This window comes from Ammospiza nelsoni, chromosome 1 (assembly GCF_027579445.1).
Source record: "Ammospiza nelsoni isolate bAmmNel1 chromosome 1, bAmmNel1.pri, whole genome shotgun sequence".
Lineage (NCBI taxonomy): Eukaryota > Metazoa > Chordata > Aves > Passeriformes > Passerellidae > Ammospiza > Ammospiza nelsoni.
This window is the reverse complement of record NC_080633.1, coordinates 16973570-17001314: the sequence shown is the minus strand read 5'-3', so window position 1 is coordinate 17001314 and position 27745 is coordinate 16973570. Positions and strand designations below refer to the sequence as shown.

The following is a 27745-nucleotide window of genomic DNA, read 5'->3' as shown; positions in this document are numbered from 1 at the left end:
AGCTCCTAACTTGTTGAAATCTAAGTGTTAATTAGCATGACTCCAGTGATAGCTTCTCCCATGTTCAGTTCGCAATTTCCTTGAATAGATTGACACTATGATAGAGTAAGAGCTGTTTATGTAGAAGGAATTTGTCAACAGAAAAAGGGGTAGCTACTTGCTGTCGTGTAGACATTTAGGTCTTAGTGTTAATTAAAGAGTTTCCTATCTGAAAAATATAGCCTTTCTTACACAGAGATAACTAGGAAGAATAGATGTCTGGGTGGGAATAAATCACAAAGACACACCTGTGCATAGTCAGACACCAAGAAGATTTCTAGGAAAATCTGACCTTAGACCATGTTGTGGGGGATTCACTGACATTGCAAGAGACATGAAGAGATGGTGTCCACCTGTGAGAAACAGCCATGAAGTGTTAGTGACATTTTTAAGCTCAACAAGGCAGAAAATAAAAATTAACCACTTGTCTTAGCCAGTTTCTTTCTGGCTCCTCAGGAGTTTGGGACAAACTCTGGTAATGGGCAAGAGGCAGGAACTGGCCTAGTGGCAGGAGCTATCCAGTCAGGGTACCCAGTACACTGGGCTCAGGTGGTGCCCTTAGGTTAGCTCTAAGACTTGGGAATCTCACCTATGGTGAGGGAAGATTACTCCACCAACTCTCAATTCAGAATGAACTTGAAGAAAGAAGTATATGCCAGTCTTCTCCCAGAACCTGGATTCTTGTCCTTGTTCCCTGCCTATTCATGCTCTGGTGTTAATTTCTAATAGGATAAAATCTGAAATGCTTCTTGGGGCAGAGCTAGGAGCTGGTCTACATGACTTCTGCCAGCTGGTTTTCTGTTATTTTTTGGATGAAGGCACAAGCTCTCCTGATTGTTGTGTTGCTTTTGCTGAAATATTCAAATGGAAATCCCAGTGAATTGCTTTAGATGTATTGCCCCATAGGTAGATACTCACAGCAAAATTTCTTTGTGTTTCCCAATGCTAAAGAAATGGTGGAAAGGAAAGCTGATTTATGTCTATATCTCTATATCTCTATATCTATCTCTATATCTCTATATCTCTATATCATATATCATATCTATCTATCTATCTATCTATCTATCTATCTATCTATCTATCTATATCTGACATGCCTAGAAGACAGCTGAGATGGATAACTGGTGCCTCACATTTAAGCAGATTGTACTCACATCTTTGCAAGGTTTGTGGGGACTCAGCAATACAATCAATTAATTTCTAATATCCCAGTGGCCTCATCTCTAGGTGATCTTAGACTGTACCTAACACAGGTACATTTTCCACTTCAAGACCACATAAGCCAGTGAGGGTGGTAAACACCAAGCAAAAGGAGAAACAAGTCCAGGGTGGGAGGAGAAGGGGAGAGGTCCTCACTGGAACAGAAGGAGGGAGAGGATACCTGGGCAGGGGCTGGAGCAAAGGGACCAGGAGCTGAGACATGCAGCTCTGAGGAGCTGTGTCCTGGTGTGTGCTGGCCTCAGTCTCCTGCACTGGCTACTGCCTCAGCAAAGGGGCTGAGCATGGCCTGGGGTGAGGACCAAAAAGGGTAGCGGGAGGAAGAGGTGTCTAAAGGGAAGCAGGGTTTTTTCCTCAGGGTTGCTTGGAGTTTTTTCAGTTTCCCTTGATACCAGAGTTTCTATTTAATAGATTTTATATTGGCAAATGTATTATAATAATAATTTCATGGAAATTCCCTGAAGGAGTAAACAGTTTTTGCCTATAACGGTATCTTGCTGGAATTTTTCATGATACAATTTGTGACACTTAGTCCCTGTCTTTTCCCAGGACAAGGACACTTGCATTACCAAATTCTCAGGTGGCTTGTTTCTGCCTTACTTCTGAAATGCCAGAACAGAGGGACATTTCCTAATGCATCCAGGCTGCCACTGGAAAGTATTTTGCTAATTGTGTGAGATACACTGAACACTGAAATAAAAAAAAATTGCTGTCATCAAGAAGACTTTTATCCCATTTCTTCCATCATAATGCAGCATCAGGCGTGACTGTGACATTTATGAAGGAAATTTCACTAACTGAATTTTACAGTGCCCACCATAGCACCTGCCAAAGACAGAGAATTTGTCTCCTATCCTATCCTATCCTATCCTATCCTATCCTATCCTATCCTATCCTATCCTATCCTATCCATCCTATCCTATCCTATCCTATCCTATCCTATCCATCCTATCCTATCCTTTCCATGCATTTCGATGAGGCAGGAGTACTCTGAGGGCTGCTTAGCTGCTCCTGTGTTTGCACGTGTGGCTGAAACTATAGGCCTTTGGTACCTGTGCTAGGCAGTGACAGCCTGTGGCTCTGAGCTTGCCTGACCACAGATGATGTGGGAAATGCAGTGCCTCAAAGCCCTGTGTCCAAAGGGAGCAGTTTCATTGTCAAACTGGGGGCTGCCAGTGGCAGATGTGTGCCCTCTGTGCCCTCACCAGACAGCGTGCCAGAAAGGATCACACTTTCCTTGGCCTACAGGAAAATACCCACAAAGGAATGATGGGGGTGGCTGGGTGATGGAGGGAGCAGAATGGGGGGTGAATTCCTGGTTTCCTCTAGGGTGGCTCTAGAATATAAGATTGCAAAGAAACCCCAGAAGTTCTTCTGGCACCAGGACCCAGAACTAACTGATGTTTATTGGTGTTGAGGATCTGCTTTTCCTTTGCTTTGGGAGCACACAGTGGCACTGTGAAATTGCCATGTGCTGGGTGCAGGCAGGATGAGTGGCTCCTCTGCTGCATGATGAGATTGCATTCATTTGATTTTTCATTTTTTTTTTTGGGAAGAGTGAAGGTGCCTAAGTGTTTTAACTCTCTGGGTGATACTGTGGATAGAAACTGTCTGTTTCAATTGAACATTATCAGGATGAACAGAATTTCAGCTTATCAGCGCAGGATACTAGAAAGGCAAGGTATGCTGCCATATTTTATTACTTGAATTCTGAGGAATATTTATTTCCCAGATGACTCAAAGAAAATTTCCTATTTCCACAGTGATTTCATAATCATGAGGTTTCCCAAGAAGACTGCATAATACCATGGAAGGTGATGATATGATGTAACATGACACTAGACACTACCAAAGCACCTAATCAACTTTTGAACTTGTACATGGTTATAAAGGGTCCATAACATTTTACTTTCTTTAATGCACATGAATGATTTCCCAACTTACTTCCATGACAACTGCAAATTGTTTGCCTCTTTGACCAGTTGTTTTTACTAGGGAGTATGTTATCTTTGTAGTCTGCTTTTATTTGCATACATGTATGCATATATGCTCATAAAATGATCAGTCAAGTGTCAGAGATCTTCAGGAACTGTAAGCACAATATTTATGGAGAAAAACCACAGAGTAAAACTACAGTGCCTCTCTTTTACTCCTGCTTTGATCAGGCAATGTCTACTTGAAATTTTTTAGTAGCTTTTATTTTAAACATTATTGTATTATCTTGAATATGTAAATCAGAGAATACTGATCATGAACTGAACTTTGATTTATTAGAGCTCAGAGATGCTGTTACAGGTTCGGGAGGATACCCATGCACAAAAAACTCACGACACATTCAGAATTGCAAATGAAATTAATTTTATTAGTCATGTTAGCAATTAATACATACCAACCCCTGGATTCTGGAAAAGCCACTGAGCAGCAGAAGGAGATGGAGCATGGCTTCTGAGAGGGAGGGCTAGGAAGGCTGTGCACTTTCAGGGCATCCCCTAGATGACAATGGCATGCATCATGTCATCCTCTCCCTTCCACCCTAGGACCACACTTTTTATCTCTTCCTCAGAATTAGCCATTTTCAACATCATCTCATGTGGGGCCAGCACATGAGATGAGGTCATAACATGCCAACAATGGCTTTATTGTGTATTATTCCCCTTTCACAGGATGAATTGCACCAGGTGTCTGATATATAGTTTAATTTCTGAAGGTTAGGGTCCTACCAGATAACAATAAACAGTTCTTCTTCTATGTTATCTTGTTGACATGCACAACAGTGCACCAAATATGGCAGGCTTTAGAAACGTCTTTGGTCCCTGACACAATAAAGATATCTCAGGGGCTAATGTGAGTATCCTGTTATCTGAGGAGGGGATGACCTTTCAAATCTCTTCCCATATCATTTACTGGAAGCAAATTTTATACTTCCTTGTCAGGAAATTTTCTGGCAAACACACAACTAAACATTGATCTTCTGCTCCACAGTATTTCTGTGCCAACAGGATATTAGAGAAGTTATCTCCACGTCAAGTTATTCCAGTCTCTTCTGGCATATGTTGATTTATTTTGGGTGTGCATGTCAGGGTAATATCTTCTTTGGTTGCTGGTGCAAACATGGAAGTCTCCATGCCTGGCTCTCTCTGTGCCTGTATATTTTTATTAATGTGTCCTTTTCATTTTGTGCGCCAGAATGTTTGCAGTGGTGTTGCTATCTTGGTAACTTGCTTTACATACAGTATAGCAGAACCTTCCAGGGAATTTCTGCTTTGCCTAGAATACTGACATGTCAGATGGAGACTTCACGTCCTTAGAGAAAGATCTTTCTGATCCCTGAGTTTTGATAGCCTCAGTCAATATTACTTCTCAAAAATGAACCAGAGTTCATCCTGATCCTACCTTGGTCTTTCCCTGGTAACTTCACTTTTCTTCACCCTTTATTTGTCCTTGCTAGTCACCCGGAATATGGTTCAGGGAAGTCACTCCTGTTCTGTTAGCAATGCTCTCAGATTACTAATTGTAAAACACAAATGTAACACCAGTGGCCTTCCTTTCTATTTACCTATCTTGGGTAAGAATTATCCTCTAACTAAGAGTGATTTTCCTTCCTTCTTTTCCCAGGACATTCTTCAAACACTCTTTGTGTCCACTTGGAGTGGGAGTGCAGTGAACACCTGCATTGGTCCAACATCCAGCTCTCTTCACTGCTTTTTCCAAATGAGAGTTTGAGATCACTTGAAAAACCACTGGCAAGAGTATCAGTAAAAGCCAGATTTATTATTAAGAAACAGCACAATGAAGTTCATTGTTCAAGGCTCACCCTACTACTTACAAGACAATTAAGTCATGCTGAGGAAAAAAAACCCAACAAAATACCATCAATCAAAACAGAAGTGAAGTGAGAAATATGTGTATATCTATGTGCTTATGTGTGTGTGACAAAGGATAGAAAGGGCAAGGATAAAAAGAAATACAACCTAAAAGCTTAACAGCAATCAAACTTAACAGTTCTTAACTTATAACTTAACCTTAAAAATTTAGCAGGGAATAACGCTAAACAGCATCAAATGTAGCTTATAACTTAAACTTACTTGCAGACCTAACTTAGATACCTCAGGTACTTAAATATCTAAGAAAGCAGCATTTCTCCCAGATTTGCTATAGCATGTGTGTACGTGTGTATGCCCACAGACATAAAGGTCAGTGCAAGGTACCTGTGAAAAATCCCCCCTTTGGATGCTTTTGCACCTCCTCAGTGTGTGAAGGGTTGAGCCTTGAGGAGTGGGGCTTTTGGTCCAGGATTCATTAAATCATTCAGTCATCCTCCAAGTACAGCAAAGCTCAGAGTTGGCAGGCTCTGAGAGGCCCCACTCAGATGGAGGCCACTGGTCACAGCCCACTGCTGCTCCAAGACTCATTTTGGACCACTGTTTATGGGGCTGCAAGAGTGGGGCTTTCTTCGTAGCAGTGCTCCAGCCTGGCCACACTACAGGTCAGCAGACTTTCTCTGAAAGTGTGAGAACAGGGATATGGAGGCAAGGAAAATAGTTTCCAAGGCTGCTGAAAAGCAGCAAACTCTTTCTGCCTGACTTAGGAGGAGAGTTGGCATGGAACAGAACCTCAACAGGCAGGTAGGCATGCCAGCTCTGTGGAGAACGTGTTTACAGCAGTATATTGCCATTCCCATCCTAAAGTCTCCCTGAACAGGTGTAATTACCTGCCTTTCTCAGTTCTGTGATTACCCTCAGAGATAGTTCTTGTCATGCAAGGGAGCATAACCCTGGTGGGGAGTGCCCTGCTGAGGGGCAAGTGAGGTAATTCTCCCTTAGGGACACAGTGGGTCAAGTCTGTCTTGTGTTCTTCATGCTTTCACCTGGAGCAATATGATATCTGTCTGTGAATGGAATCTTCTCAGTGATTTTGGAGGTTCTAAGGGGTATTTTTGATTTTCTTTTGTTTTTTTGTTGCTGTTTTTTTAGATTATGCAGATAAGTATGCAGTTGGCAAAGATTAGATGGGGATCCTTTGTAGGTTAATTTTTTTATGAACTAAGTTGTAAAGAAGTACCATTTAATTTGACTCTGAACTGTTTATACAGCTTTCATCATCAATCAGTAGTGGTTTATTGTGCTCAATATTTCAATATAATAAGGAAACATAAGTCCATATGTTATCAGGAGCTGTTTTATTTATGTCTTCCTTATAAAGCCTGTGTAATTAAGGTAATAGTCAGTTATAAGTTTAATATATTCTCCACTTTAACCTTATAACACTAAATATTATGAATGTTTGTATTTTACCTTCAAAATAGAAACTGTATTTACATGGGGCACACCCAGATCACCAAGGCATCATAATGTGGTTTTGTAGTGGTTTTGGAACACAGCAGAGGCAGTCCTTGTCCTCAGTCCAGTTTCTGTCACACCCATAACTGCACCTTTCTCCAGAAGCAGCTCCCCCCCCCGCCCCCCCCCAGCCTGGGAGGGAAAATAGCCATTGAACTTCTGACACTGTGGGAAGCCACAGGCTCATTTCTTTTATGCAGTGTACTATATAGAAAAATACTGGTATCAGATGAGGTCTGAGCCATAAGAAGAAGATGTTTACAAGCAGTGCCAAAAGTCAGACTTGCAGAACTGCTGCATCTCTTGCCTGAGACCCCTTGCCCACTCCCCTCAGGGTGACTGCTGAGCTGCACATACCAACGGGGGGCAGCAAGACTTTCCCCTTGGCTATTTCTCCCAAAGCTGTATGCAGCCTTTTACTTACCCCTCTTGCTTCTGTTCAGAAGTCCTAATGCTCTGTGGCAGATCTCTGTGCTGTGCTGGTCACTGTCAGGCTGTAGTAGACTTGTGACCATCTGGGGTTGGTCATTGCTGAGCAATGCTTGCAGAGTATCAAGTCTTTGTGTTTCTCACTCTCCTCTTCTGGGTCATTTGGGAGTGGGCATGAGGCAGGGAAGGGGCAGATCTGGGACATGTTGCTGGACCTAGTACTAACAAACCACAAGGTTTGTTGATGTGAAGTTTGTTGTGGTTGAAGATGTGAAGTTTGGGGGCAGCCTTGGCTGTAGTAACCATGAGATGCTGGAACTCAGGATCCTGCATGGAGGAAGCAAAGCCTTAGGAAGGACTAGATTCCTAAACTATTGAAGAGCTAACTGTGGCCTCTTGAAAGACCTACTTAAAGGAAAGCCATGGGATAGGGCTTTAGAAGAGAAGGGCTACTACAAGTACAGCAGCATTAAAAGGGAGATTGGGGAGAATGTTGGCTCGCTGCTGAATTAGAAGGATGTTCTGGTAATGGAAGACACAGAGAAGGCAGAATTTCTGAAAGCCTTCTTTTCCTCAGACTTTACTGCTGGGAATGGCCTCAGGAGTCCCAGAACTGGGAGGTGAGAGAAGGCTGGAGAAAGTAAGGCTTCCCCTTGGTCTTAGAGGGTGTTGAGATTCACTTATTAAAATTATTAGCAATGCCTCTGCCCAAATTAAGATGCTAACAAGACTGTGAGGTGAGGGTCTGTAGTGATGCAGGGTCCCCAGGCAGGTGCAAAGGAGAGCCCTTTATTCCAAGGGCTTTTTAAGCAGTTAGCCGGTCATCAGCTACATGGTTTTTAATCATATCAAACATAATTCAACTAACAACCATACACCACGATGTGAACATGCAATGGGTACATAACTTGTGTTTCTACTTGTATTCAGCTGTGTCACTTTCCCACAGTCCTTTTCTGCTTAGCCAAAGTAACACGCCTGAGCTGTGATTTTACAAGGCCTTCCCTTTGTAAGGTTTGACCTATACATAACATGAGACCATATGCTAAAATCAGTAGTAAAGGGTTTTATTTGATAGTAATGTGAGAGAGAAAGAGAAAGAAAGAAATAGAAAAGAGGGGGGTAAGAAAGAGAGTGACAGAGACAGAATAAAGAAGATATCACTATCCGTGATCACAACAATGTTCCATTGATCCTCTCCAGCTGGTCGTCTTGGTGATGAAGGTGCCCCCAAAAAGCACAGAATCCAATGGGTTAATATACCCTCAGGCTAGGTAGGAAAACCCAGCTGTCTCCCTGAGGGATGGGGTGGGAGAGGGGGGGAGGGTTTGCCATTGTCACTTACAGCAGTCTCTGGATTTGGTGCATCACCCTAGGGACAACTTTGGGGTGTCTGAGGGATTAAGGCACCCCCTCAGCTGCCTCTCACTTGAAGATCCTTTGGATGTGGCCTGTGGGGTTGGGGGTTCCACAGAATGGTTTGTTGCCTCTGACCAGAGATTACCCCCAAACTTCCTTTCCCCATGATTCAGGGGGGAATCTGTGTAAAACTGGCTTCTGTGGGCTGTAATCTCCCCCACCCCAAACCCAGCCAGGGAAGAATCTCAGTGCTGCTGCAGGGTTTGACTTTTTTTCCTTGTTTACTTCTCCCTGGGTCTCAGATGAGTGATGAATGGGTTTCCCTTTGTCTAATCTCAGCACTGTTTTTCAGTCCACAGTTCCAGTCAGGCAGTTTTTAGGGAGGGGTGGGCTTCAATGGCTTCTTTGTATAGTTTTGCTATAATGAGGAAGACTTTATATTAATGTTTGAGGCATGAACGTTTTCAGTCTCTGACGTCTACTCCATGACTCAGTGTAATAAATGGTTCTTTTCCTGCTACCTTCTTCAGTTTATGGGGTGTCTCCGCCATTGATTAATAAGGATAAGAAGAAGATAAGAGAAAAGATAGAAAGAGCTGAAGAAATAACATGAGTAATCATACAGAAATAGTATCCAATAGTTCAAAATGTAAATTCAATTGTAACCTTTAAGGCATTTCTCATTAGTCAGTGCCCTTAACCCATGAAAAGGGCACTGACTAATGATTCCTAGGAATCAGTGGATTTTTTTATAGGTAGTGAGTGTGAGGGATATCACAATACTGTATCTCTTAGGTATTGGTTCAACAGGTTTTGAAATAGTTATGGAATTTTACAGCAGGCCTAATTTTTATATTCCATAGAGAGGTATCCTCAACAGATACATGTATTAGTGTGAGTCGATCAGCCAAGTTTCAAGAGGGGTCTCAGCTCTTGTAGTACAATTGATTAATTTTATACCCTGGAATAAATAGGAATGGATTTATTGAGGATGTGTGTTTTCTTCTTGATGGCACTCACATATAGTTAGAAGAGTTTTATAGGCAGTATTCTTACTCAGCTGGATAATTCTATACGTTATGAAAATTAGCTTTTATGATACAAAATTAACATACAAAACATTTTCATTGAAAAGGTTCTCATGCAAACATATTTTTACATAAAGACTATGCTCTGTTTTCCAGGAGACAGATTACACTGTTGTAATTTAATCTTGACACCAAATAGAAACTGTGGCTTTATTATCAGTGTCATTAAAAAGTAAATAAATTCCCTTTCAAACTTAGCTGTATTATCCTAAGTAGATTTTTTTCCTTTGAATTTTAGTGAGCAAATTACCCTCATCACATTCTGCACCCACAACTGGAAAGCATGTGTATTGCAGAATGTGTTACAGTCACCACATGAATTACCAAAAATAGAAGTGGTGAGGAAAAGTTAAAATATTCTCTTAGGACATATGACAGGAAATTCAACAGCACATTGCCTTGAGGGCTGGTGGAAGTCTTTTCTGTACTTTATTTATGTTCTATTTGCAGTCCATGGATTTCCCTCCTGGTTTAGGAAGGGGGATTCAATAATTTCTCATATAACATTTGCTTGTGTTTTGTTAAGATTCTTTAGTTCACTAATTAGTAACTCAGAAAAGTTTAGCCAAATCCTAAAAATTCTAAAGCCTTCTGAGGCAGAACTGGGTAAGTTTCTTTTCACAATGCTTCAAACAAATAGATGGAGGTTTAAACACTTGTTCATATTTATTGATATTAAGAGCAAATCAAATTGAATTGTTACTTTAAAGACACTGTATTTAAATCATATTCCTAAGATCGTAAAAAATTACTGGGCTATTTCATGATGATCAGAGGGTTGGAGCACCTCACCTATGTAGACAGACTCAGAGAGCTGGGGTTATTCAGCCTGTAGAAAGAAAGCCCTAGGAAGATCATATAGCAGCCTGCCAGTACCTATAGGCCCCTATAAGAAAGATGGAGAGGGACTTTTTAGAAGGTCATGTGGTGATAGGATAAGGAGGAATGGCTTTAAACTGAAAGAGAATAGTATTAGGAAGAAATTCTTTACAGGTTGCCCAGAGAATTTGTTGATACTCCGTCCCTGGAAGTAAAAAAGGTCAAGCTGTATGGGGTGTTGATCAACCTATTCCAGTGTAATATGCACTGCCCTTGGCAGGGGGCCTGAATGTAGGGCATCTTTAAGGTCCCTTACAATGCAAACAATCCTATGAATCTATGGTTTGTTAAAACATAACTTCAGTTTATTATTTGCTAACTGAAAGATGATGGAAAATACTCTTGTCCTTGCTGACTTCAAGAAATTTACAACTACAAGGAAGTGGTTTTGAACTTTAGTCAGGTCACTGATTAATCACATTTGCATTTTCCCCATGACATAGGATGTGTATTTCAATAAGAAACCTACATAAATGACTTCCACAGACTCAGCTTATATCTTCACCCCACTGGGATGATACAAGGTAAGAGTTACATAGATCACAGGATAGCTCTAGAGATGCCAAAGATATGTTCTATGTTGTGCTTGAAGGGTCCTTAATTTTCCATTATTTGCTATTTAAATGCTAACTTAGGAAAAATGCTTAAAAGTACCTTTGTGATAGAAGTATTTAATTGGGATTTTCAGCTTTAGTTTAGCAGTGACCTTAAAATATGAAATCATAGAATCATAAAATTCATAGACAATTTGGAAACAATGCAAAGGAAAAAATGCTTGTGTCAATTTTGAATTTACATTATTAGTAAAAAAGAATTTACTCAGAGAAAATCAGATTCTCATCTACTTATTTTTGCTCGGCGGCTTTTTAACTTCTTCTGTTGTAGCTAATGGAACCTAGAAGTAAATTTTTCAAAGTAGGAATCTGAGCAGTTATTCCTAATTTCACCTTTCAAAGCAAACCCCCAAGAAATATTAACTCTGAGTAATGTGTGGGGCTGTGAAACAGCCTAATCTCTGCTTCACTACTGTCAGTCAGTGACTGAGAAAAGCTCTTTGAGACGTGCTGTGCTATCCCTGGCATGGAAAGCTCTCCCCACTGCCAAGAATCCCCCACAAAACCTTTCCAGAGGAGTCTTCTCCTCTTTGTGGGTAGAAGGAAGTCCAAGAGGACGGTAGGGATTAGAGCAGGGCTTCCTAGTGAGTTCTAATTAGGTCAATTGAATTGATTCTCTTCTGACAAGTTCCTTTCTCAGAATCAAGGAAAAAGAAATCATCTGTCAATTCTATCCTGGGGTATTTAATTTGACCCCAAAGAGAATGCTTGTCTTTGCCATCTAATTTGTTGAAAAGATTCACCATTTGTTAGCAGAGGTTAAACAGTAAAGAGGAAGTGTGTGTGCATGAGAGAGTTTGGGGAATTAAGTGGGGAATTCCCTCTGGAAGTAGAGACAAGAGGAATAACGTAGTAAGAGCTCTTGCGGGCAGTGTTATTTGTCGCCACCACCAGCAGTAGATCATTCCAGATTAAGTAAGTTTTAAACAAGTTTGTGTGTTTGTCAGAAGTTCATGCTTTAACCTAATATTTATTCAATGGTAAATGCATAATTGCTGGACTGGACTGACAGTGCTTCTGTCTTGTGCAGCCCCGGAGATGGAGATCGAGACTGCAGATGAAGTTGCTATTGTTGGAATAGCATGCAACTTTCCTGGAGGTAACTTTGGGGTAAAAGCAAAGCAGGCTGTTTGAAATCAGAGAGTTTTATTAATGTTGAAATGGAGGAAACCAACAGTTGTTGGTTTGCCCCTTAGTTGGATTGTTGCTTTGTTGCTTGTGGGATCTTTTTGAAAGGTGGTGCTGTGGTGGAAACGGATTAGTTTAAATTTGTCTGCTGACAGACAGACAGACAAAAGAAGCTGAAGTGCTGGCTGTGGGCAGGGCATTGAGGTGCACATGAAACTCATACAAATGAGCTGGATAGGTCTGGGATGATTTGAACTTTCTGTGTGTTCACTGGCTGGGTGATTGTGTAGTGTTACAGAACTCTGCATCCATAGGAACAGGGCAGATGAAGGGCTGGACATTCTTATCTTAGCCATGCCTGTAATATGAACAGATGGGGTTTTCCTAAAAGAAAGCTTCTTGCTTTATTACAGTAGGTGGAGTAGACGCACTGAGATGGCAGAGAGAAGGTGGTCAAGGATTTTGTGGGGTTCCTTTGCTTTTAGACAAGCAGTGAGGGGATCAGTCATACTTTTTCATTTTCCTCTCACTAAAGAATGATCACTTCTTTCTGTGGCAAGCCTGCTTGAGCAGCCTAGATTTACAGGTGGGAGGTCCTTGTTGCTGATTGTGCATTTCTGAGTCTGCATGGGGAGGGGCAGCACATCATTTAATCTCTTTTAAAAACTTTGTACAACAGGAGATGGAATTGACAATTTCTGGAAGGTCCTGGTGGAAGGCAAAAACTGCACCGTAGAAATCCCCCCCGAGAGGTTTAATACCAAAGAGTGGTATGATGCAGATGGTAACAAGCCAGGAAAAATATGTACAACACGAGCTGCTCTTCTGGATGAGTGAGTCTGTTATCCTGCTGCACCACTGACTTTTGTAGTACTTAGACTATGGGCACAGCTGCTTAGGGGCTGTGATAGGGGGAAGAATAGCAAATTACAGTAAGGTTAAAATAAGTGTCTTTTATTTGAATCCCACATTCACCTAAAATCCTCAGGGTGTAGAGCTTCATTCAAAGGAGAAGCTGACATGCACAGAAGAAATCTTATTGTCTCCTGAAATTTATACTTGGCAGGGTTGAACCATAGGATCCAGAATTACTTTAATGCTTAGTCCCATGTTAGATATTGAATCCTGCTCTGAAATCAAGAAATTATAGAAGACCGTATAAATCTGATCTTGGGATCCAAGATTAAAGTTGGACTTGGTCTTTTGTAAGCATGGGCCTATTTTGAAGATGCTTTTAAATATAAATACACACAAAGTATTTATGAATGTATTTTTAGAGAAGCATGGGTATCTGTTGAAAACAGACCTGAGCTGATCCTCTACTTTTTGGTTTTAAATTTAGAGCATTGGTCTGTATTTGCTGAAAATAATCTGAAAAAAACCCCAAGAAAACAAACCTAGAAAACTAGGTTTTGTGGGGGATTCTTTGCAGTGAGGAGAGATTCTCATTTTGTTTATAACTTGTTGAAGCTCTGACCACATTACTGCAGAGGGAGTCTCATTCTGCACATTTCATAGTTTGAGGAGTCCAGTTGGTAGCAGTGCAATAACCACGAGAATAGAAATGGGTAGGAGTGGGCTCTTAACTCTGAAATGCAGAAGCATTGATAAAATGAAGCATCTTTGGCTTATAAACATTTTCTTCTGAATTTCATAAATGGGAACTGTGGCCAAAACACCAGTTACTGCTCAGCTTTTCATGAAGTTGCAAAAGATGTTTACTGGGTCTAGAAGTAAATGGATGTTCTATACATCTGTCATATTTTATTCTGGTCGGTGTATTTCAGATTTAATTCATTTGACAACCACCTGTTTGGGATTAATAATATGGAAGCAGAACGCATGGATCCACAACAGAAATTACTGATGGAGTGCACATACAAAGCCCTGGAGGATGCAGGAGTCCCTGTGGAATCTATCAGTGGCACCAAAACAGGTGTTTTTATTGGTAAGATGAAAATTTCATGTCAAAGAAAGTGTGTTTGAAGCTCACAAGGATTGGAGCAATCCTTCATAACCTTTCAATATGTTATCTAGCACTGGATCTAGACTGGAGATCTAAAGCTACTGTGCTATGGCACTAGTGGTTACTTTTGGTAAGAATTACCAGGCTACTCTAGAAGTTCATGGTACAATTCCTGTATCTCTTTTTGGTGCTCTTCTTCCTATGTTCAGGCACTGAAGGGAAGCAGGAAACTGCATCTGCAGCCCAAGCCTTCTTAGAAAAGATACTCCCAAGCCAGGCTGTGATGTTCCACCCTTAAGGGGAAGGGAACACCCAAGATGAGTAATTTCTTTCTCTGCAGGAGATGTTTTCTTACTACGTTACATACTTGGCATGGAAATTGGAATGTTAGTCCCTGACTTGCTACATCAGCGCATGGCAGTGCGTTGGGGATAATGGTGTAGGGTGGAAGAAAAGGGGGAAAGGAGGAGATGAGTTAAAGAAAGGGAGAGAGAAAGAGAAGAGAGAATGAAAGAGAGAAAAAGAAAAAGAGATTGCCGGTCCTTGTTCCAATGGTGGTCTGGCAAATGAGATGTCCAGGGTCTTGGAGGACCCCCCAGATTTGTTGGGGGTACCTTTTTATAGATATGTTTCCCTGCCCTGAGGACGGGTTGCTCTCTTTCTATACAAATTATCATGTCCAATTCCTTCTTTCAGACCTTTTTGTAGGTCTTGGTTCTTGGGTAGTCTTCATCCTCCCCAGACTTACCTTGGGTCAATATTTCATTCCTGCTTCTGTCCTGATGCTGCCCATTGTTTGTTGATGGGGGTAGAGTGGTAGGAAAGCGCCCAGCAGAAAAGGACCTGGTGGTGCTGGTGGTCAGCAGCTGAACATGAGCCAGTGTGTGCCCAGGTGGCAAAGAAGGCCAGTGGCGTCCTGGCCTGTGTCAGCAATAGTGTCACCACAGGAGCAGGGCAGTGATTCTTCCAACTGTGTATGGCACTGGTGAGGCCACATGGTTGAGTTCTGTGTCCACTTCTGGGCCCCTCAATTCAGGAAGGAGATTGAGGTGCTGGAGTAAGTCCAGAGAAAGGCATCAGAGCTGGGGAAGTGTGTGGAGCACAAGTCCTGTGAGGAACAGCTGAGGGAGCTGGTGGTGTATAGCCTGAGAAGAGGAGGCTCAGGGGTGATTTTATTGCTGTCTACAAATGCTTGAAAGGAGGGTGTAGTGATATGGGGATCAACCTCTTTCACAGGCAGCTGGAGACAGGATGAGAGGATATGGCCTCAGGCTGTGCCAGTGAAGGTTTAGAGTGGACATTATGGAGAAATTCTTCACAGAAAGGGGTGATTTGATACAGGAATCAGCTGCCCAGGGAGGTGGTGGAGTCAGTGTCCCTGGAGGTGGTGGAGTCAGTGTCCCTGGAAGTGTTTGAGAAAAGACTGGATGTGTCTTTTAGTACCATAGTCTTTTCGGCATGGTGGTGTTTCACCATGCAGTGGACTTGATTTCAGTGGTCTTTTCCAACCTAGTTGATTCTGTGATTGTGCCTCTGTGGAGCAGAACAAGGATGTTTATCCCAGAGAAATGCTGCCCTACCTCCACATGGTCCCATCTCATTGTGGTTTTTTTAACAATTCTTGGTTATTACTGACAATCCTTGGATGGCTCCCTGGCTATCTGGCAATCGGTGTTTGACACGTACACATTAGCTCCTTATCTTCTGGGCTTCTACACAGGCCTACACTTTCCCCCCAATATGCTGTTTTCCAGTATAATTTTGGTTGAGGTGTTCTGGGGATTACTATCCTTTTAAAGCAGCAGAAATCCTCCTGTGGACATTAGAATGGTACCAGGGTGCACTTGTCTGACTGCCTTTGTTACTCCCAAAAAGTTACAGACAAGATGATACCAGATGCTGTTGAAAGATATTTAAAGGATAATAGTAGAGTATCGGCACATTATTGCTGGTGTAATCTGTGTCTCTTTAAAAAGGAGTTTTCTGAGGGAGTTTGCTTGATGCACCTATAGGGGAAATGTTTTAGATTACTTTAGTCAGAGAGATGTTCTTCTTCCATTGAGGGCACTATTCCTTCCTCTCTGAATAGAGCTACTGCGCTTTCCACATGTGCTCATGGACTTGGGGATCCACCATATTTCAAACGTTGCATTCCCAGAAAGAGGACACAACTGGTCTCACAGGCCCTGCTCTTCTTTACTATTTCTTATTGGTTGCAAGTGTGAAAAAAAAGATAAAAACAAAGTATTGGATGTAGTTTGTGCTGTGACCTTTAACTTGGTACATGTGAGGAAATGAAGCTAATGTCTTGTACATTTATGTCTGAACTACCGTCTTTGTAACTTGTTGATAAATCTTGTCATAGCTAAACTAAAACAATCTGAGTCTCAAAAGTGTATCTCAGTCTCAAAGCAGGATACAGATGTCTAAGCAGACTCCAGAGATCTTAGCTGCATGATAGAGTGAGCTGAGCTATCAGAAAGGGCATTTCCTGGGCAGGTAGGAATTTCCTGTCATTTCTTGGAGAGGTAGGAATTTCCACTGTTAGCTAGGTTTGTGTATGCTGAATCTAGGGGAAATTGCGGTGACTTCTCCCTTTGACTTGTGTTGGAGCAAAGCTTCATGACAGGAGAACTGATGCCATATGGTTTCATCTTAACACTGAAAACGAAATCACACCACCAGGTTTTGAGCTGTACATGCCTATTGTTGTCTTGGGTTAACTTGACATGTATCTGATGTTTTCCAGGTCTCATGAATCGAGACTATGAAATCATGGCCAGCAGAGCTGTGGATGAAATAAATCATTATGATGGTACTGGAACAGCAATGAGCATTGCTGCCAACAGGGTCTCTTTCACATTTAATCTGACTGGACCATCTCTGACTGTCGACACTGCGTGTTCGTCTTTTCTTTTTGCTCTGCACTATGCCTTGCGAGCCATTAAATCAGGTAATGGGACTGAAGAGGTGCTGGACAACAAAATCAGAATTCCTACCATTTCTGTCTATCACCAGGGCCATCTCAACATGAATATGTTTCTGTTTGACTCCAGGAGATTGTGAGGCAGCAATCTGTGGTGGGGTGAACTGCATCATTCACCCCCGCACCTTTGTATCTCTCACTAAAGCCAAAATGATCTCTCCAGAGGGCATAAGCAAACCCTTCTCCAAAAAAGCAGATGGCTATGGAAGGGGAGAAGGCTGTGGTGTTGTTTTCCTCAAACCGCTGAAAAAGGTAAGATTTTTTGTGAAGCAGCCTGAATTAAGACTGGTTGCTTGTCTGAATTTTGTGTCTTCAGCTCTAATAATGTCTATTCCAGAGAAGTTTTTCCAATCTAAGTTTAAGAATAATGAAGCATTTATTTTGAATTTATTAACTTTCCCTAACGTAGGGAAAGGAACTCACATTTAAAAGTTAGCATAATATTCTGGTTGTTGTCTTTGTTGTGTTGTTTTGTTCTCTTCTCTACAGAAAAAGCATGTGATTAGCACAGAATCACTCAGGTTGGAAGGGGCCACAGTGAATTTTCTGGTCCAAACTCCTTGCTCAAGCTGGGTCGTCTTAGATCAAGTTGTACAGTATTGTGTCCTGATGATTCTTGACACATTCTGTCTCCAATGAGGGAGAATCCAATCCCTCTCTGAGCAACCTGTTCTTTTGCTTGGTCACTTGAACAGTGAAAAATTCCTTCCTCATTTTCAGGTGGAACTTCCTGTGCTTCAGTTTCAGCCCATTGCCTCTTGTCCTGTTACTTGGCACCACCAAGGGCCTGGTTCCACCTTCTTGACACCTCTTAAGATACTTACAGACACTGATGAGGCCCCTTCCCAGTCTCCTCTTCTCAAGGCTGAACAGGCCCAGCTCCCTCAGCCTTTCCTCATAAGAGAGGTGCTCCAGCTCCTTCATCATCTTCATAGCTCTCCTCTGGACCCACTCCATTAGCTCCATGTCTTTCTTGTACTGAGGAACCCAGAACCGGACACAGTATTCCTGTTTTGGGCTCACCAGGGCTGAGCAGAGGGGCAGGATCACCTCCCTCAACTGTTGGCAATGCTTTTTCTAATACAGCCCAGGATCCCATCAGCCTCCTTGGACCCCCACTGCTGGCTCATGGACAACTTGTTGTCCTTCAGAACCCCCAGATCCTTCTCCACAGTGCTGCTTTCCAGCAGGTTGACCCCCAACCTGTCCTGGTGCAGGGGGTTATTCCTCCCCTGGTACAGGACCCTGCACTTGCCCTTGTTGAATTTCAGACAGTTCTTCTCTGTCCATCTCTCCAACATGTTGAGGTCCCTTTGAAGGGTTGCCCAGCCCTCTGGGGTATCAGCCACTCCTGCCAGCTTTGTGTTGATAGTGAACTTGCTGAGGAGGCTCTGCCTCTTCATCCAAGCCTTGATGAATAAACTAAACAATATGGTACCAGAGGATACCACTAGTGACAGGTCTCCAACTGGACCCTGTGCCACTGCTTATCACCCTCTGGGACCTGCCATTCAGTCTGTTCTCAATCCACGTCTCTGTCCACTCATGCAGTCCACACTTCCTGAGGACACTGTGAGAGACAAAAGCCTCGATAAAGTTGAAGTAGACAATACCCACTGCTCTCCCCTCATTCATCCAGGTGGTGGTTTCATCATAGAAATCAATCAGGTTGATCAAACATGATTTACCTCCAAGGAATCCATGACCACTCCTGATCACCTTATCTTCCTTGTGGACAGAGATGGCCTCCAGAATGAGGTGGTCCATCACTTTTCCAGGAATTGAGGAGAGGCTGACTGATTGGTAGTTCATTGGTCCTTCTTCTTGCCATTTTTGAAGATTGGGGTCCCTCTTGCCAATTTTGAAGATTGGTTCTCCCAGTCCTCAGGCATGTCTTATGATTGCCTTTCAAAGATGATTGTGAGCAGCCTTGCCATGTTGTCCTCCTGCTCTCTCAGACCTCATGGATGCATCCTGTCAAAGCCCCTGGACTTGTGGATGTCAAGTTCATTTAGGGGTTCTCTGACCCATTCCTACTTGGGCAAGGGAAATTCTTCCTTTCAGCATTCCTTTAATCTGGTCTCCTGGGTCAGAAATTCCTGAGGGCTGGTCTTGTCAGTTAAGATAGGTGCAAAGAAGGCATTCAATAACACAGCCTTCTCTGCATCCCCTGTTACCAGGCTCCCCCCTCCATTTGCTAATGGATCCAGGAGTCCTTTAGTGTTAAAATTAATCCTTAATTTTCCTTTTGTTGTGATGGATTTGAAAAAGCCCTTTTTGTTAGCATGAAAATCTTTGGCCAGATTTCATTCCAGATGTGCCTTGGCCTTTCTAGTCTCATTTCTGCTTACTCTGACAACCTCTCTGCATTCACTCTGAGTGGCCTGATACTGCTTCCATCTCCTATATGTTTCTGGCTTACATCTGAGTAATGATAGGACTTCTTTATTCATCCACAGAGGTTTGTTGCCCGCTTTACCTGCTTTCTCTCTTATTGGGATGCACTATCTTTGAACCTGTAGGAAGTGAGCCTAGAATGTCGACCAACTCTCTTGGACCCCTCTTCCCTTCAGGGTCTTCTCCCCTGGAATTCTTCCAAGAAGATCCCTAAAGATGTTAAAGTTAGCTCTCCTGCAGTCCTGGAGTTTGAAATCTGTCTCTCTGTCCTGCTACCTCTTCCTTCAATACTGAACTCTACAGTCTCGTGGTCTCTGCAGCCAAGGCTGCCCCAAGTGCTGCATGTCCAGCAAGGCCTTCCCTGTTTGTTAGTCTAAGGTCAGGCAGCCCAGCATTCCTTGTGGGATCCTTCACTACCTGGGACAGAAATTGTCATCAATGCTTTCCAGGAACCTCCTGCACTGCTTGTGCTTTGCTTCTCCAGAAGATGTCAGGGCAGTCAAAGCCCCCCAAGAACCAGGGCCTGTGACTGTGGGGCTGCTTCCAGCTGCCTGCAGAAGGCCTCATCCGCTTTCTCCTTCTGATCGGGCGGCCTGTGGTGAACACCCACAACGGTGTCACCCTTCCTAGCCCGCCCTTTTATCCTCACCAGGGCAGAGCTCGGCACACTCCAAGTGTTGCTTCACATCGAGTGCAACTCCACCACTGCACTTTCCTGGTCTGTCTCTCCTAAACAGCCGGTGGCCCTTCATGACAACACTGCAGTCACGGGAGCTCTCCCACCATGTCCATAACTGCAATGGGATCAAAGCCCAATGGCTGCACACAGATCTCTTGTTCCTCCTGTTTGTTCACTATACTCTATGCATGGGGGTACAGCACTTAATAGAAGTATTTTATGGTGACAATATTCCAGTGGGTGTGTGAAGGGATGTCCCATAGCCCTGTCTAGTGGTTGTGTCTTTGACTGTAGATGCTTGATCAACGTAATCCCTCGTAAGCCTTCTTTAGGTACTAAGGTGTTTCTCTGATATTTCCCTGTTGACTTCTATTATCTCAGGAGCCCCTTGCTTGTCTCTGTAAGACTGCTGGTGTGCTCCAGTGTGGCTGGTAAATCTCAGAGTCACCTCCAGAGGGGCCTCAGAAGTACCCTCTAACTTTTTCATACTATTACCCAGTTAGTTAGGGACAAACCTGATATTACTGCCCTCCCCCATCATAACTAGTTTAAAGCTCTCCAAGGAGTCTTGCTTGTTCCCATGCAAAGACTCTCCTTCGTTACTCAGAGAGGTGAGCCCCATCTGATGCCAGCATGCCTGGCTCTGCAAAGGCCATATCATTGCCAAAACCCCCAAAATCTTGGTGATGGCACCAGCTGCAGAGACATGTCTTAGTAGACTGAGTCTGTCTGCTTCTTTCTATATGGATCCTTTCAACTATTGTTGTTTTCAGTATTTTTTGTTCAATATTGCTTCTTTGAACTGGAAGTATGGAGGAGAAAATAGCATATGCCTCAGATTTCCTTAGCAAATATCCCAAACCCAAAATCTTTCTTGATCTCTCTCAGACTATGTGCTGCCATGTTACCTCACCCCCTACATGGAGGATAAGGTACGGGCTTGCACCAGGCTTGTAAGGTTCATGGTAACACCTTTAACCATAGACTACTAGTATTATTAAAGAAAACTACACTTTTTCATGGAACAGGCAAAGGAAGACTACAGCAAAATCTGGGGTGTGATAAACATCAGTGCAGTCAATCAGAACGGCAAGTCTATAACTCCAATCACGAGACCGTCTCAAATAGAGCAAGAGAAGTTACTGCGCAGCATTTATGGAAGTCGTGTTGATCCCTCAGTTGTGCAGTACATTGAAGCCCATGGCACAGGAACTGCTGCTGGAGATCCTACAGAAGCTGAAAGCCTTGGTAATGTCATTAGCAAAAAGAGGTCTTCCCGAGTTTCCATTCTGAAAATCGGTTCAGTGAAAGGAAATATTGGACACACTGAATCAGCTGCTGGAGCAGCCGGGTTAATCAAAGTGCTCCTGATGATGCATCATGGGAAGATTGTTCCATCCTTGCATTACTCAAAGGAGATGAGCAGCATTGATACGGAGAAATTAAACCTTGCTGTTGCCACAGCTGTAGAGCCCTGGGAAGAATCCAGTGAGTATGGAAGAGTAGCTGGCGTCAACTGCTTTGGATTTGGAGGAACCAATGCTCATGTTGTAGTCAGGCAGGTGAAGCAGCCAGAGCCTCTTCCTGCCTTTAAGAAGCCCCTGGAATTAGTTCTGCTGTCAGCAGCATCCCCTAAGTCCCTTCAGATGACAATGGCCGACACAGCTGAGCAGCTGAGCGCAAGGAACTCCGTAACTCTCCCAAGCCTGGCCTATACCTCTGCCTGCAGAAGAAGCCACGCCAGCTACAGGTACCGAAAAGCATTTGTCACAAATTCCCTCCAACACTTGCAGCAAGAGCTGAGGTTGGCAGCGAGCACAGAACCTGCCATATCCAAAGCGGAACCACAGCTGGTGTTTGTGTTCTGCGGCAATGGTGTCACGCTGAAGGAGTTCAGTGAGGCACTGCTAAGCTCAGAGCCGGTGTTCAGAGACAAGTGTAAGGAAATAGAAGACCTTTTTCAGCAGCACGCTGCCATCAGCCTCCTGCCGGCAAGAAATCATAGCCCAAAGGACTTGTTGAATCCAGAGCTTTGTCAGCCCTTGCTGTTTGCCCTGCAGGTTGCTGTAGCTTCCCTCCTGAAGCACTGGGGTATCAAGCCTGTTGCTGTTGTTGGCCACTCGGTGGGGGAAGTTGCTGCTGCACACATTGCTGGGTACCTGTCCCTGGCAGATGCTGTCAAAGTGATTTATCACCGGAGCAGGCTGCAGGCAAAGACTCCCAGCGGCAGAATGCTGGTGGTTGGAAACATCCCCATTGAAGAGATTGCTGAACGCCTGCATGCCTACTCAGGAAAGGTGTGCATTGCTGCTTTCAACAGCCCCATTTCCTGCACCTTGTCTGGGAGCGTAGAGGCTGTGGAAGCTGTCCAGAGAGAGTTAGCTGAAGCTTTCAGACAGAGAAACATCTTTCTTCATGTTTTAAATGTTCCAGCTGCGTACCACAGCCCCAGCATGGACATGATACTCGGGGAGCTGGAGGAGCAGATAGAGCCTTTGGAAAAGCAGAAGGGGGAAATGGAAGTGATTTCAACACTGACTGGCATGGCTGCATCTGAAAATGACTTTTCTCAGGGCAAATTCTGGGCGCAGCATACTCGTGAGCCTGTTGCTTTCACACGAGCCATCCAAACTGCAGCCAGAGGCAGGGAAAACGTGGTGTTTGTGGAAATAAGTCCTCACCGAGCACTGCAGCGAAGCATAAAAGAAACACTAGGGAAAGGCACAAAGGTCTTGTCCTCTTTGCAAACAGATGCAGAATATCAGACACTCTTCACCCTGGTAGGAAATCTGTTTGAACTGGGATTTAATCCCAACTGGCAGCACTTTTATAATGGGTATCAAAGTGTTCCTGTGGCCATTCCACGATACCAATTTGATCGCCAAAAACTCATGAGCCTGGATATCCCTCAACATGCAAGCCGAAGCGGTGTCAGCACCGGTCATTCTTTGATTTACGGCATAAACAGTGACAACTTGGAGTTTGGCTGCCTGGTGTCCCAGGAAACGACACCGTACTTATATGAGCACAAGAACAATGGGGTGGCCTTAGTCCCTGGTGCTTTCTATGTGGAGCTTGGTCTGGCCTCTGTGATGAGCAGCTCAGAACCCAAAGTGCCTCTGAGCACTTGCCAGCTGAGTATCAGTTTTTCTGCACCGTGTGTTCTTACACAGAATTCCCAAGTGCTGAGTATCAAGCTGAGTCCACAAAAAGCCATGACAACCTTTGAGGTTCTCTCTTCCTCCAACGCAGTTTATGCTGCTGGCCAAGTGGCCAAGGGCCTTGAAGGTGTGGTGGAAGAAAGCAGCATCTCCTTGCAAGCCATCTATCAAAGATGCAAGTCAGTGATTAGCAGAGAGGAGCTTTATGAAGCACTGTCTCAGGTTGGCTTTCAGTATGGCTCCATATTCAGGCAGCTCAGTGATGTGCATTATTGCCAGGAGCTAAAGGAAGCTATAACAAGCATAAAGGTGAATGAGGAGACCGCCAGAGACATGTACAGCTACTGTATCCACCCAGTGCTGCTCGACTGCTTTCTGCAGATGACCGCTGTCCTGACCTCAAGGACGCTCCACTCCAGAGCAGGCTTTCCTTCAGGGATAGGCAGCCTGGTGGTGCTCCGCCCGCTGCAGGAGGAAATGATGATATACATGAGAATGAGCAAATCCACTGGGAACTGCCTTGAGGTCTGTGGGTGCTTTGTGGACAAACACGGCTCTGTTTTGGCCGAGCTCAAGCGCGTTGCCATCACTTTCATGAGGGAATCATCTTCCAGAGACAATGAGTTTCTGTTTCAAAACAAATGGAAAGAAGTCTCTCTTTCACAGACAATTGGACATCTGGGGTTTAAGCCCAGAGTCCTTGTGTTTGCAGACAAATTTGGGATAGCTGAACAGCTCAAAAAACACTTGCATCCTGCTTCGACATATGTTATGTATGAAGGCTGGGACTGCCTCGTGGAAGGCGATGCACAGAACAAAATGAGAGCAGAGGTTAAGGATTATGATGAAATTCTCTTCCTGTGGGGAATCCAAAAGTTAAATGAAGATTCCTCGAGGAAAGCAGTAGATCAGTTGGCAAAGTGCTGCGAAGCCTATCGCCAGGTAGTGGTGGCCCTAAGAGAAAAGAGGTCTCGCTGCTCTGTCAGAGTGATCACCTACAGAACAACAGAGAAATATGTGGACCACATTAACTGTGGGTTTGCATTGTGTGGCATGACCAGAGCCTGTATTGTTGAATTTCCAGAAATCACATTTCAGTTGATTGACCTCAGCTCCTCCACTTCCCTGGACATCTCAGTGTTAGCAGATGTTCTTATCAAGTACAAAGGTGGGGACTATCCAGAAGTCTGCATCAGCCAGGGAAGAATTTATGTGTCCGAAATCAGACGCACACCTTTTGTAGATGCAGATTACATCCAACCCGTAAGATCACTCCAGAAATCACAATCATTCACTTTGTACACTTCTGATCCATACACAGCAAAAGACTTGTCTGGGGAATTATCCAGTGGCACTGCAACTCAGCTTGACAAACAGAGTGTTGAAATTCAAGTGGATAAAATTTGTTTGCACTCAGAAGATTATTTTCCCATTAGTGTTTCTAGCTGTAACTTTGGTAATACACTGTATTGGAACTCCCAGGCAGGGGACAAACACAGGCTTCTAGCTCTTGATTTCAGTGGCACAGTCACTGCAACAGGCAGTGATGTGAAAAAAGTGAAAGTGGGAGATCACGTGGTTTCATGTTATCCCACTGCTGCATCATCCAGAGTTCAGATTCCAGGAACAGTTTGTTTCCATGCAAGGAAATTCCCATTCCTCCAGAATGTCCCTTGTGTGTCATACTTCATCATTGCATGGGAAATCTTCACTCAGAGGTTACCCAAAGGAAAACATGGCAGAACATTGGGTATTATTACTACAGAGCCATCCTCAGTTCTGTGCCATGTTCTTTCTGCAGCAGCAGAAGAGATGGGTTGGAGAACAGTCCTTGCAAAGCCCACTCCTAACATGTTGCAATATATCAACCTGTGCAGTGCCCTTGTTATTCTTCCTCCAGTCAACAGACTGTCTCAGGAGGACCTGGCCCACATGTCCTTTCTTAAAGATGTGGTGATCGTGTGTGGCAGGCAACAGTCAGAATGCATCCAGAATGTCAGTGAAATTGATCATGAAAACGTCAGCTTTCATATCCTTGCTGTTGCCCGCCTTTTCCGGAAAGCACCTCTAAAGGAAGTGCAGAAGACCGTACATGCCTGGATCAGTTCCATGGATATGAAACGGTTTAGAAATCTTTCAGGTTCTGTTTTTCAGCAGACTGAGAATTTTGAAGGGCTAAATTCTGTGATGTCCTATTTCACCTGCACTTCTGTCCCCCTTGCTGTCCTGAGAAGGCAGAAGGACATCAGTGTGCTTTCAGATATCCCATTGTACGAGCCCCAGAAGCAGCTGTTCAAGCAGAATGCTGTTTATGTAGTAGTTGGGGGGCTCACTGGACTTGGCTTTGAAACAGTGAAATTCATAGCTGAGAATGGGGGAGGGTGTATTGCAATTCTGTCCAGGAGAATTCCCAGCAGTGAGAAGCAAGAAGAGTTAAGGGCTTTGCAGCAGCAGTACAAAGGGAGCAAAGTAGTGTCTGTGCAGTGTGATGTGACTTTGAGCAGCGATGTTGAGAAAGCTTTCCAGTCCATTGCCACCACCTTTGTGGGGAGTCCCATCAAAGGGGTGTTCCAAAGTGCTGTTGCTATACACGACGGCCACCTTGAAGTGCTGAAGCTGGCTGACTTCCACAAAGTGCTGAGCCCAAAAGTAGCAGGGACCCTAAATCTTCACTGGGCTACCAGAGACCAGGAGCTTGACTACTTTGTGTGCTACTCCTCTGTTGCTTCCTTTCTGGGCAATGCCACCCAGACAAACTATGCAGCTGCAAACTCTTTCCTGGATCTCTTCTGCCTCTACAGGAGGAACTGTGGGCTCTCAGGCCAGGCCATTAACTGGGGTGCTTTGAACCTCGGCATTCTGCTCAACCAAGACCTCATTCAGAGCATTCTGGAATCCAAGGGCGTAGACATTCTGCAAGTGCATGAAATTCATGACTATCTCAGGAAGACCTTACTTATAAACAACCCGCAGCAATCTGTTGCCAAATTGAACTTTCACACTTTGTATCATCATGTTTTTCGTCAGATTATTTCCCTCAAAAGTCGCTTTGTAACACTTATGTCAGAAGATTACATGAACAAGATGGAAACATCTGAGGAAGCTGAAGTCCCCGAGACTGCCTTTCTCAAATCTGAGGACTACATCACCTCACTGATGAGTGACCTCACAGGAGTGAATGCAGATGAACTAACCATGAATACGCCACTTTCGTCTTTGGGCATGGACTCGATGTTAGCCATGACAATTCAGAACCGTGTCTTTCGGGAGAGAAAGGTGGACATACCCGTTGTGAAACTGCTTGATCCTCACACAACTCTGTCAAGTTTAGTGGCGGTGTTTGAAGAAACAAGCGACGCAGATGGAACAGCTGGAAAGAAGAATGCTGTGATTGAAAGTGCAGAAAATGGGAGCTGGCTATAGGAATCTCCCCAGTCAGGAATTGTGTAACTTGGACAATACTCAGGCCCTTTGCAGCATGTCAGAATGTGTAATTGCAGAACGTCTGGTGATGCTGAATGTACTCATCTGGACTGACTCAGAAAAACCCACCCCAGGTTCTTCTGCCATTATTCTGCTAGCTGTATTAATTTCAGTCAGTTGTTTGGCTTGTTAATGTTTGCACCTCTACATTATGAATATACATTTAAAGCAGCCTAAGATTATTTTGGCAATGTTGTATTCTTTATATAGCTTTCTTTTTTTTTAATGTTATGAAAATGAATCACTTATCAAGTAATTTGTTTATGCAATGTTTATAAGCATTATTTTGAAAGTCCTTTAAATGTTGTGAATTTTAAGGTTTCTTATCAAAAAGGAAACTTGATTTTTTCCTTATGTTTTCAAAAATAATAAAAATGTACCATGTGCTAAGCATACAGTAAATCAACTGGATTTTAAATTGCATTAACCATTTTATGAAAACTGAAATAAACAGGAGTAGTAGAAGAGTTTAAAATACATAAGCTTAAGTGTAATTTCTTCTTATTTTATTGTTTTTGTCCTTCATTCACTGCCATAGTTTAAATTTTCCTAATCCAAACATGTGCTCTTATTTTCTTACTGTGAGACCTACCTCACACTTTTGAAAGGAGAGCCCACAGATGGAAAAGTTTAATGATATTTATGTAATAGGGATCCAATTCTAGAAGTTCCAGTATACTTTATAATATATTATTATTAAAAACCAGAGCATTGTATTGTTTTAAATCTTACTATAGTAAATAATTTTAATACTTGTAAGAAGACATCTTCTATTGTGAACATAAGAGCAAATGCTTTGTGTTGAAGTCAAACACAGAATATAGTTTGCTATATTGCACACTGTCATTACCTGTGAATTTATATACCACCTGAAATTCATGAAGACATGACAGTCTTATCTACTGCTTTGAACAGGGATCCTCTTCTGTTAGCCTCTTCAGGTCAGGACAAATCATTCTAGGTAAATCGACAGTGAAGAC

At 43.3% G+C, this 27745-nt stretch overlaps 1 protein-coding gene across 1 annotated transcript; it reads left to right on the top strand.

Annotated features, from left to right (window-relative positions):
• Nucleotides 1–11949: 11949 nt before the first annotated feature.
• On the top strand, nucleotides 11950–27227 carry LOC132078144 (mycocerosic acid synthase-like). Its single transcript, XM_059480099.1, has 6 exons — nucleotides 11950–12064; nucleotides 12773–12926; nucleotides 13881–14041; nucleotides 16809–17012; nucleotides 17116–17297; nucleotides 21150–27227. The coding sequence occupies exons 1-6, from the start codon at nucleotides 11950–11952 to the stop codon at nucleotides 26703–26705; spliced, it is 6372 nt and encodes a 2123-aa protein (XP_059336082.1). The 3' UTR covers nucleotides 26706–27227.
• Nucleotides 27228–27745: the final 518 nt, after the last annotated feature.